At 46.4% G+C, this 11,895-nt stretch overlaps 1 protein-coding gene across 3 annotated transcripts in view; it reads left to right on the top strand.

The window, feature by feature from the left end:
* The first annotated feature begins 1,279 nt into the window (after positions 1–1,279).
* The window catches only part of exoc7 (exocyst complex component 7), a 13,624-nt gene continuing 3,008 nt past the window's right edge, over positions 1,280–11,895 (top strand). Inside the window, exons 1-16 of one of the 3 annotated variants that reach the window (XM_083687440.1) lie at positions 1,280–1,493; positions 1,715–1,780; positions 2,073–2,257; positions 2,402–2,507; positions 2,834–3,056; positions 3,205–3,372; positions 3,857–3,868; positions 5,331–5,423; positions 6,119–6,181; positions 7,466–7,611; positions 8,131–8,283; positions 8,800–8,898; positions 9,234–9,296; positions 9,508–9,574; positions 11,351–11,416; positions 11,820–11,895. The exon at positions 11,820–11,895 is cut by the window's right edge and continues 45 nt beyond it. In XM_083687440.1, coding sequence (XP_083543566.1) covers positions 1,434–1,493; positions 1,715–1,780; positions 2,073–2,257; positions 2,402–2,507; positions 2,834–3,056; positions 3,205–3,372; positions 3,857–3,868; positions 5,331–5,423; positions 6,119–6,181; positions 7,466–7,611; positions 8,131–8,283; positions 8,800–8,898; positions 9,234–9,296; positions 9,508–9,574; positions 11,351–11,416; positions 11,820–11,895 — 1,646 coding nt within the window. In that variant the 5' untranslated portion in view covers positions 1,280–1,433. The remainder of the gene's footprint in view (positions 1,494–1,714; positions 1,781–2,072; positions 2,258–2,401; positions 2,508–2,833; positions 3,057–3,204; positions 3,373–3,856; positions 3,869–5,330; positions 5,424–6,118; positions 6,182–7,465; positions 7,612–8,130; positions 8,284–8,799; positions 8,899–9,233; positions 9,297–9,507; positions 9,575–11,350; positions 11,417–11,819) is intronic. The other 2 variants (XM_083687438.1, XM_083687439.1) reach the window with 2 other exon arrangements.

The following is an 11,895-nucleotide window of genomic DNA, read 5'->3' as shown; positions in this document are numbered from 1 at the left end:
TCCTCCTGAGGCTTGAAATAACAGGAATGGGGAGGAAGCACATTGTGATATTTGCCGGTATAGAGATAGAAGGTTTATGGGGTAGTGCTCAATACAAAGAATCAAATAGAATAAAATTACTCAGTAGTATGGCCTTCCTTGATGGACTCCACAGATTGACTCCTTCGTCTTTGTGTCAGGAGGCTGTCACTCTTTGCCCGTCAAGATAGAAATGCAGATTCTGTAATTGCTGATGACTTAACAGGGTTGCAGCCCCTCCCACCTAACGATCAGTTAACGACCAGACAGGTTTCACCACTCAATCCCAAAGGTATTTGGTCCTAGTCCAAGGTGAGTAGGAGTTAAATACCTTGCAGAATAGTTTCAGGCCTTCCCACTAGAGATTGACAGCAATTGGCTTCAAACAGATAGCTTTCAACAGAAACTAGGTCCCAGATCTTAAGGCGGGATAGCCACAGCAGAACTGCCAACAACACACTGACTTTAAACAAGATTAAATGAACTGACATAGAGAACAGGCTTCACCACTCAATTCCAAATGTATTTAGTTCTAGTCCAAGGTGAGCAGGAGTTAAATACCTTGCAGAATAGTTTCAGGCCCTCACACTGGAGATTGACAGCAAGCTTCACCACTCAATTCCAAATGCATTTACTGCAACGTGTGTGTTAGGAACCATGTGTGTGTTAGGAACAGGAACAACGTGTGTGTTAGGAACAACGTGTGTGTTAGGAACAGGAACAATATGTGTGTTAGGAACAATGTGTGTGTTAGGAACAATGTGTGTGTTAGGAACAGGAACAATGTGTGTGTTAGGAACAGGAACAATGTGTGTGTTAGGAACAATGTGTGTGTTAGGAACAGGAACAACGTGTGTGTTAGGAACAACGTGTGTGTTAGGAACAATGTGTGTGTTAGGAACAACGTGTGTGTTAGGAACAGGAACAATGTGTGTGTTAGGAACAATGTGTGTGTTAGGAACAATGTGTGTGTTAGGAACACTGTGAACTGACTCTTTTTACACGGATTCACTGTTTTGTCACTGCCTGGAAAATAGTTTTGATTAGATAAATGGAAATTGTGTTGTGACCACTCACTGTATACATGAGGTTGTAAAGATATCAACCAAGTAGTGGTAATTATGTAGAAGTAGATGAGGTTATGACAGATGTACAGTATTTTCCTTCAACAGTATGATAAGGTGGGTAGACAGTGACCCCTGGTGGAAAGCCTTACACCCCATTGCCACAACAAAGATGGCCTTGGCCGATGACCGAGCGTGAAGTCGGATGCGGAAGCGATATCTTGGTAGATTGCCCCGCCTCAAAGCGAATCTGGGGGTCATTGTTTTTATTTAGTTGAGTAGCGTTTGCTGATCATATCATCGCATATTATACCGTTTCCTCTTCATCGGTATTTGCTCCACACACTCAGGATGATCCCGACCGAGGATGCGTCCGCGAGGAAGAGGGAGATAGAGGAGAAGTTAAAACAGGTCGGTCTCAGGAAATGGGATCAGTCTTTTAAAGCCAGCAGATGTGGCATCAAATAATATAATCATATCCACAGACAGCTCAACATCCGTTTCGTTTGTTTTCAACATGATGAATGTTGTGTCCTGTGAACAGGTGGCATTGCCTAGTTGATGTGCACAATAACAACCTATAAGGGGTGACGTCACTCAGCAATATCCACTCGTCCCATTCTGTATTACAGGAGCAGGAAACTCTGTCATTCATCCGGGAGAATATGGAGAAGAGTGATCAGCTGACTAAAGGAATGGTATGTTACCAATTGCCTGAAAATATAATAAAAATACATGTCCAGTCCAGATCCATGCTTTGCTCATATTTCTACATTTTACATTTAAGTCATTCAAGCAGACGCTTTTATCCAAAGCGACTTACAATAAGTACATTTGTCTAATTTAGTGAATCAACTATACAACATACATCATTGTCAGTAAAACCTTCCAGAAGAACAAGTACCATCTGCAGTCACAGGGCGAGAGAAAGGAAGACAACTTTTTTTTCTTTTTTCTTCGTCCAACTCTCCATTTTACCGCTTCTCCCAGGTGTCCATCCTGTCTTCCTTTGAGAGCCGTCTGATGCAGCTGGAGAACTCCATCATCCCGGTCCACAAGCAGACGGAAAACCTGCAGAGGCTCCAAGAGAACGTAGACAAGACCCTGTCATGCATGGACCATGTCATCAGCTACTACCACGTAGCCAAGGACACAGACAAGATCATCAGAGAGGGGTGAGACAGACAGGACTACTCTGGGGGGCGGGGGGGGGGGTTGCTTACCCTAAAGCATTTAATTACACTGTATCCTGTCTATTGTGTAAACATTGTGGGTTTGGTTTGGTCTCTGGTGTGGTTGTGGTTGTGGTTGTGTTTCAGACCAACAGGCAGGCTGGATGAGTACCTTGCCTGCATAGCCAAGATCCAGAAAGCTGTGGAGTACTTCCAGGACAACAACCCGGACAGCCCAGAACTCAACACCGTGGTACAGTACCAACACACTCACCTAACCCAAAATCACACTACAGAACCCAACTGAGCTGGTACCACCATTGTTGCCTGTCTCTTTTTTAAATGTAACCTTTATTTTACCAAGTTAGTCTCATTGAGATGAACAATCTCCTTTACAAGGGAGACCTGGCCAAAATAGCAGCACTCAACGTTTAGGTCATAAAACACAAGCACTACAGTTTAAAACATTTATTTAAACGTACACATTGAGCAGCAAGAAATGACTGGGGAAAAGAGTTGAAGAAAACACCCCTGTTAGCAAGAATGCTAAGTTTCAAGGCTCTTTTTGGGTCCATGTAGAAAGCCCGCTTCGAGAAGGGCAAGGAGCTGCTGGAGGCGGAGTTCCGCGGCCTGCTGACCCGCTACAGTAAGCCGGTCCCGCCCATCCTCATCCTGGACGCCATCGGCGTGGATGAGGAGCTGGAGGTGCAGGAGGAGGTGATGCTGGAGCACCTCCCCGAGGCCGTCCTCCAGGACATCATCTGCATCTCCGGCTGGCTGGTGGAGTACGGACGCAACCAGGGTACCTACCGCCCTCTAAACATATCTCATACACACACACACATTGAAAATCTCTGGAGATGATGCAGTACCATGTGTTTGTGTTGTTGTTGTTGTTGTTGTTGTGGTGGCGGTGGTCCTCCTTGACCGCGCTCCTCTCTGCCCTGCAGACTTCATGAACGTGTACTTCCAGATCCGGTCCAACCAACTGGACCGGTCCATCAAGGGGCTGAAGGAGCACTTCCGGAAGAGCAGCGCCTCCTCCGGCGTCCTCTACTCCCCCGCCGTGCAGACCAAGCGCAAGGACACGCCCACCAAGAAGGCGCCCAAGAGACCAGGTCAGTGGGCCAATGACTGCCCAGCGGCAGCCATTTTGTAGCCAGTCTCACTCGCTAGCTCATTTCTCTCCAGTCTCACCCGATACAGAATCACACTCCTCCACACCACAAGCCGCTCAGCTTTCTTCCACCACAAATTCGTCACGTAAATAAGCACGATCGTTGGTGATATTGCACAGCTGATATATTGATAGTAATAACACACACACACACACTTTGGATGCTCGTCAGTCTAGCCTGAATCAGTCGATGTGTTCGGTTTGAAGTGTCCTCAGCAATCACTCAATACATGCTTTACTTGTAGTGAGTCGCCTATCATCAGTGTCATCATCACTGTGCCACAGTTCCAGCGTCCCGCACCCCCCCCCCCCATACATTCCTGTGATTTGCCCCCCCCTCTCCCCCCCATCATGACTCTGACTAACCCCCCTCCTCCTCTCCTCTTCTTTTACAATCCTCCTTCTGTTTATTATGACGATGACAGTCTACATCCCAGGTAACAACACAAGGCTTTAGTGTGTGACCCCCCGCCTCCGCCTCTCGGCTCCGTCACATCGGCTTGCTTCTGTTAATTGGACGCCACATTTCACTGCAAACCAGGGCGCCGTTAGCTCCAACCAATCAATTATCGATAAAGACCTTTAAAATGGATGGTTGAACAAACGGTTGTTTTCCCATTCAGAGTGATGATATGTAAGAATAAATTTTTTTAAATCACTTAGTCGATTCCCTCCAATCCGCTAATCAAAGATATCGTTGTAGAGACGTTTTAGTCGTGAGGGATGAAGAGAAGACGTGCGTGTTTGGCCAGCCGTGTTTGGAGTGCTGTGCTGTGCGTCAGTCTTGTAGAGTTGATGTGTGTGTGGCGACAGCGCTGCCGTGTTTTTCTTGTGAGCTTTTCGTGATCCCGTTACTTACGGCTACTTGTGATTCGTTGTTCATCGTCTGACTCTGTTTAACACTCGCTTAAACCGTTTCAGTTTCCACAACTGACTATCATTTTTCCGAAATTTGCATGAAAACGGTTTTGAAGATGCAGCTTGATTTTAAAGGTCTTCACCAATACTCACCGCATGATCTTACTACTTACAGCCTGTGCTACAAACTACATACAATAACATAGCATTTGCTTAATGGCTTTAATTCAATTGTTTGATTTAACTTTGGGATTATTTAGCACAGAATATCGTCTATTGAAACAGATCATGTTGTCAATGTCAGTTAGTACGGGGTGAAGATTAGCATATATTAGCGTATTTCATAAACAGCATTATATTTTTATTCTCTCCCCCTCTGGATTGATGATAACGCACCACATGCTTACTAACTCACTAACCATGTGTTACTGTTCCGCTTGCCCTCCTTGTTTGTGTGTATTAATTCAAGTGTTTGTGTGTAACATTGCATATGAATCTACAAGTAACAGTATAAAAATGTTACCTACCCAGTGCTATTTTTAGTTTAATGATAGTATTACAATGAGTGAATGGCCCTAATAACAATGCTGAAAATGAATGTATTTTTTTTTTCTTTAATTAATTTTTTTATATTCTGATGGCTGTTTTATGTGTTGATAATGAATCCATTAACCTGTGTATTTATGTTCTTTTTCACCTGTGGTGGAGTGTGGGGGGCACCACCCCCCCTGATAGTAGTACGGTGTAGCTCTGCTGTAGTTGTCTTGTCCTGTGTTGTGTAGAGGCGGTGCTAGGCTGTGGTCTCCCATGCTCTACCCCCCCCCCACCCCCCCCCCCCCCCACCCCCACTCTCTGCAGTACTGGGATTGGTTGGTGGTGGAGGGATGTGGTGTGAAGGTGTTTCATCACTCACTTCCTAGCTCTCCTCTCTTCTTTTCCCCTCCTCTTCCTCTCCTCTTCCTCTCCTCTTCCTCCTGTCTATCTCTAATCTCTCTCTCTGGACCCCCCCCCTCCCAACCCACCACCCCCCCCTGGGAGCAGGGACCATTCGCAAGGCCCAGAACCTTCTCAAACAGTACTCACAGCATGGGCTGGATGGGAAAAAGGGGGGCTCTAACCTCACTCCTTCGGAAGGTAACGCACCTTTGTCTTCTCTCTTTTCGGTGTCGCTCTCTCTCTCTCTCTCTCTCTCTCTCTGTCTCTCTCTCGTTCTCTCCCCCTGTCCCGGGGAACTGGTGTTACTGGTCTTTATGCTTTTCAGGTTAGGCTGTTGTTTGCGTAAACAACAACAACAAGGACAACAGAAGCACAGGAACCTCCTCAGAGTCACAACAGCTGTTAGACGTCGCAGACGATACTAAAGACAAATACTAAAGATTCAAGGTGTTCTAGAATGCATTAAAAACTAAATAAAAGACAAGAATTGGGTCATTTAAGTGTTTCACATCATCTCATGATGAGTGAGATGAGCCCTGAAATTCTATTTTCCCAGTTTGGAAGCGGGTGTAGAACTGCAGCAGGTCTAAAGCTGGTGTGACGCCTGGCTTTCACCGCCTGGTAAAGCTGGTTCCTGTGTCACGCGCTATGACACTCCCTGACTAACTCAGACATGGGTCCACCTCACAACCCCCCCTGGGCCTCCTCTGACCCCCTCTACCCCCCCTCACACCCCACCCCACCATGACCTCGGGTGCCCTCTGCCTCCCCCGCTGGGTGCTTGGTGGTCGGTATCGCTCTCTAGGCGTGTCCCAGGTTCGTCACTTAAGGCCTAGGTATAGGCCCCAGGAGTAACCCTGGTCATGTGACTGTCCCCCCCCCCCCCTACTCAGATCATGACCAGCGGGTCAAACACCTCTCTGACGCCCAGAACGAGAAGCACGGGGCCGCAGCAGGTGAGTGGGGAGAACCAGGAGGAAGGGAACAAGGCCTTGGGGTCGTAAGAGCAGCCGTACTTCAGCACTACGTCTGCCTCTACATCTCTGCGCTTATTATTATTTTATTTTTTCTCTTTCTACCAGTACTTTTTATATATATGCATATATATACACTCACTGAACACTTTATTAGGAACACTAGAACACTTTTGGGATGTGGTAGAACGGGAGATTCACAGCTTGAAATAATAAAAAAAAACTGCAGGAATTGCGTGATGCAGTCATGTCGTCATGGACCAGAATCTCAAAGAATGTTTGCAACATCTTGTGGAATCAATTCCATGAAGAACTGAGGCTGTTTTGAGAGCAAAGGGAGGCCCTACCCAGTATTAGTATAGTGTTCCTAATAAAGTGGTCGGTGAGTGTGTGTGTGTGTGTGTGTATATGTATATATATATATATATAAGTAACTAGTAGAAACCGGGGACTCATATCTATAGTTTATTTACGTTTAAATACATTTTAATAAAGTTTAAATTTAAAAAAAAAATCTATTATTATTATTTTTACATTATTACTTTTTTTCTTACATTGTAATTTACATCAATTATGGTGTATTTGGTATTATCTCTGGGGTACATGCCAAGATATTTTTAATTAGCATTTTTATGTGCTTTAGCCAACGATGCTACAACTAGCATTGTTACCATGGCAACACTGTATGGCATGACACAGCGCTAGTCCTAGCGGTCGGCTAACGCACACACCTGCACACAGATCTGTAGCCACGCCGCGTCAGCACATTTCCATTGACGTCTTGTCTCTCAGAGGAGAGAACCGTGTCTGTGTCCATGTACAGTATGGCTCAGTGGGTCTGTGCTGAAGAACGTCTCCACACACTATCACTGTTTAAAACTGCCTTTGAGTTCTGAACTCAGCGGCTCATTTGACCCCTGACCTACGGTCACGCCAGGTAATGTTTATATTTCCCATGTGGAGTCAGTTCTCCTCCTTCTACCCTTCTTGTTTTGATTGTGTCCTAGAGGAAGTCTTATGATAGGCAACAAACAGGAATATATGTGTGAATGTATACACGCCCAATTTTCATCGTTCTTTTAATAATCACCAGCCAACATGACCACATTAGATGGAGACACATCTATTTTACACATACATATTCCTACACAGTCACTTTAATCAGAGTGGATCGATCAACGTGAGCCACAGGTCCTCTGAGTCCCCCCGTGCTCCCCCCCTCGTCTCTGACACATGCCCCCCCCCCCACCGTGTGCCCCCCCCCAGGGAAGGACGATGTCCTGGACATAGAGATCGACTCGTACATCCACTGCATCAGTGCCTTTGTGAAGCTGGCCCAAAGCGAGTACGCCCTCCTGACAGAGATCATCCCCGAGCACCACCAGAAGAAGACCTTCGACTCCCTCATCCAGGTCAGGCCTCCGCCACACACACACACACACACACACACACACACACACACACACAGAAACACACACAGAAACACACACACAGAAACACAATTGACTTCTGAAGTCACCTGTTCGTCATTTCAGATAAACACAGTGAATGTATACGGTATAGAATTGAGATTTATGTGGTGTTTACCTAGCAACAATACTTTGATTGGCTACAAAATTAAGCGTCATAATTTATGCATTTCTGGTGAATAAAGTCACCCTTGGCACTCAACAATTTCTGTGACTGTATTCACCCTGGGTGGTTAAGAAGTTAACCCCCTGTAACCACCCTGCTAACCCTAACCCCCTGTAACCACCCTGCTAACCCTAACCCCCTGTAACTACCCTGGGTGGTTAATAAGTTAACCCCCTGTAACTACCCTGGGTGGTTAATAAGTTAACCCCCTGTAACTACCCTGGGTGGTTAATAAGTTAACCCCCTGTAACTACCCTGGGTGGTTAAAAAGTGAACCCCCTGTGTTCGTGGTACAGGAAGCTCTGGACAACCTGATGCTGGAGGGGGACAACATCGTGTCGGCGGCGAGGAGGGCCATCATGCGTCACGACTACTCCGCTGTGCTCACCATCTTCCCCATCCTCAGGCACCTGAAGCAGACCAAGCCAGACTTTGACACCACACTCCAGGTACTAGACCAAGCCAGACTTTGACACCACACTCCAGGTACTAGACCAAGCCAGACTTTGACACCACACTCCAGGTACTAGACCAAGCCAGACTTTGACACCACACTCCAGGTACTAGTCCAGGCCAGACTTTGACACCACACTCCAGGTACTAGACCAGGCCAGACTTTGACACCACACTCCAGGTACTAGACCAGGCCTCGCTTCAGCTGGTCTACGTTTAGAGATGCATGAACTGGGTTAGGGTTAGGGTTAGGGCTAGGGCTAGGGCTAGGGTTAGACCAAAATATCATAACGGGGGGGCCTGGCAAAAAAATATGAATTATATGTATAAAGAGAACTGATGAGACGAAGAAAGCGTTAATAATAATAATAATAATAATAATGATAATATTAATAATAATAATAACAACAATAACAACAACAATAATAATAATACACTTGTGTCATGTCAGATGGAGATGGCTGGTGCGTTCTTTAGATGGTGTAGGAGATTATTATGGTCTGCCTCCACAGGGTACAGCTGCCAGCACTAAGAACAAGCTGCCCACTCTGATCACCTCCATGGAGACTATCGGAGCCAAGGCGTTGGAGGAGTTTGCAGACAGCATCAAGGCAAGAAAGCAGTCTTGTGTTTCCTCAGCTCTGCTAGCGATGCCTGGGCTCTGCTAGCGATGCCTGGGCTCTGCTAGCGATGCCTGGGCTCTGCTAGCGATGCCTGGGCTCGACAGTGGCTGACGACTGACAGAGTGTGTCAGTAGTGTTGAAAGAGAACATGTATTATAGTGTGTTACAGTGAATAGTTGTGTTCTACTGTAAATTAATCTCTGTCTGTCTCTCTCTCTTTCTCCCCCCTCCCTCTCTCTCTCTCTCCCTCTCCCTTTCTTTTTCTTCCTTTCTTTCTCTCTCTCTCTCCCTCTCTCCCCCCCTCACCCTCTCCTGTATTATAGAATGATCCTGATAAGGAATACAACATGCCTAAGGATGGAACAGTCCATGAGTTAACCAGCAACGTAAGCAGCCTCCTCCCTCTCATCTCCATTCACATCCAACCATTTTGACTGTTAACTAAACCACCCTACCCTGTGACTGAGTACCTGTCTGATGCTGTCCTCCTCACCCTGGCCCCTCCCCTCTCCCCCCCTCTCTCCTCCTCTCCCCTCCCCTCCCCTCCCCTCTTCCCTCCCCTCCACACTCCTCCTCTCCCCTCCTCTCCTTCCCCAGGCGATCCTGTTCCTGCAGCAGTTGCTGGACTTCCAGGAGACGGCGGGAGCCATGCTGGCCTCTCAAGGTAGTCTAGGGGCGGGTGGACCGGCCAGTCTGTAGGGGGGGGGGGGGGGTGGGGGGTCTGTGGACCACAGACCTCATAGACATGGAGCACAAAGCTTCTATAGCAGGGTGGGGCCAGTTCTCCTCTCTCTCTGTGTGGAACCTACTTTTGACCAGACCTGTGGGAGCATCACTGGAATTGTCGCACAAATCTCTTTATTTAGTGACGTTGTGCCATGTGATGGTTTGAGTTATGCGTGTGTCCAGACAGAGAGAGATGTAACCCTCTGGGCTGTAGCGATACGTAGCAGAAGGTTATCCTTGGTTTGTGTGGTGTTGAAGGACGGAAGGTGCGGAATGTTCATTGTTTGTCTGCTCTGAAACAGTCGACCATTCCATCTCTGTCACCCGGGGGGATGGGGGGCCGCCCCCCCCCACCCCCTCCCACCAACCTGTGTTTGTACTAGAAGCCCTCCTATCAAGTGATGTCCAACCAGCATTTTTCTCCAGAGTTCTTCTCTGGCTCCTACTTCCTCCCCCTGTTCCTGTCACTTCCTGAGTCTGGATGACTCTCCTCCTTCACCTCTACCTTTCCTTCTCCTCGCCGCCGCTGCCTTTCTCAGCCACTAGAGGGAGCCCCTGAACACTCCGTGTAGGGAGACAGTCTTCAGTCTATGACTGATGTGTGTGTGATCATTGAGGTCCCCAACTCGTAACCCCAAACCTTGATTTAACTATGGTTTATAAACCGGTATATAAACCATAAGAATGATACGAGTGATTAAGATTTGATATGAGATTTGACCAGGTCCCTCTTGAAAAATAGGCTTTATCTCAATGAGACTAACCTGGATAAATAAGCGTAAAATAAAAACAAAATAGTGATCTGTACTTACAAAAGTACTCTGGTATGTACTTAGAAGTACACAACAATGACAACAACAAACAGTCCAAGCCTAGCTAATCAGGGGCTCCCCTGGCTCAACACGACTATTGCATATTGCCAAAGTGCTCGGCTTAGTCCGTCCCATGCCTCTGCGCATGCACCTTATACCGCCTCCCCCATAAGCCCTCTCACCCCCTCCCTCCCTCCCTCCCCCACCTCCCTCCCTCCCCCTCCCCCCTCTGTCTGGCTGTGAACAGGTTGCTTACTCTGCACTAACAAAATCTTTTCTAACTTTTTTGCACTTTGCCTTTCTCTTCTCTCTCTCTCTCTCTCTCTCTCTCTCTCTCTCTCTCTCTCTCTCTCTCCTTTGCCTTGCCTCTGCCCTGTTGTAGTACTGGGGGACACTTACAATATACCTTTAGACCCCCGAGGTAAGCAAAGGACCAGGAGGGTTTCTGAGCTGCTTCACTATCAAAGCAGTGGGGAAGGGCGGTTTTTAATCAGATGCCTTCTGAATGTATTCAGGTTTTTAATCTTATTCGTTATGTAAATTAACTTATTATGATGGGGTCATGGATGCATAATGATACAGAAAAAATGCAGTCGGATCCCTCTGGTGTGTGTGATGGTTTTGTATGGAGGAATATATGTATGCCACTGAAGTGCATGTTATGGAAATTAGCTGCTCACGCTACCATGGAAACGCAGAGAACTCCCAGAGCCTATGTTTTGAGTTAATTAAACTCCTGTCTCTACTCCAGGGAGATGTTTTAATTGGAGTGAAACTGTCTTACATGAAATAATGTTACACCAGCGTTGAGGATTATCAGCCTTAATGAGGTTGTGGGGCTCATGTTAACACATTTATTTCCTTTTGTTAAAGTTTTTTATTTTTTCTGTTTTTTTTCCCAGAGAGCAGTTCTTCTGCGAGCAGCTACAGTTCAGAGTTCAGCCGGAGACTCCTCAGCACATATATATGTGAGTCTGACCGCACGGCAACAGCCTCTGGGATCTGCTCCGGCTTCATGTCTCCTGCACGGCTGTCTTCATTACTTGAAAGATCAAATGTGCATCTCTATAATAATAATAATAATTTATTAATGGTTTTCTCAGTACTCAAGTACACTGCATTTTATGGAGAGAACAAGAATAGACAGATTTTTATTTTTTTTTATAAACGAAAACAACAATACAAATAGTTAATTTGGATTAAAAGCGAGTTTCAAAAGATGGGTTTTGAGGGATCGTTTGAAGGAGGAAAGCGCGCTGGGTTCTTTGACGTGGTTTGGCAGAGTTACATCTCTACTTGGAACACAGAACAGATCTCGTGTAGTCGAATCTTTGTTCTAAATTGAAATTGTGCGTCCTGTTTTGCTTTCAGGCAAAGTGTTGGGCAACCTGCAGCTCAACCTCCTCAGTAAGTCTAAAGTGTATGAGGATTCTGCTCTGAGCGCCAT

The sequence above is a fragment of the Argentina silus genome, assembly GCF_951799395.1.
Source record: "Argentina silus genome assembly, chromosome: 16".
Taxonomy (NCBI): domain Eukaryota; kingdom Metazoa; phylum Chordata; class Actinopteri; order Argentiniformes; family Argentinidae; genus Argentina; species Argentina silus.
This window is presented reverse-complemented; position numbering and strand designations above follow the sequence as displayed.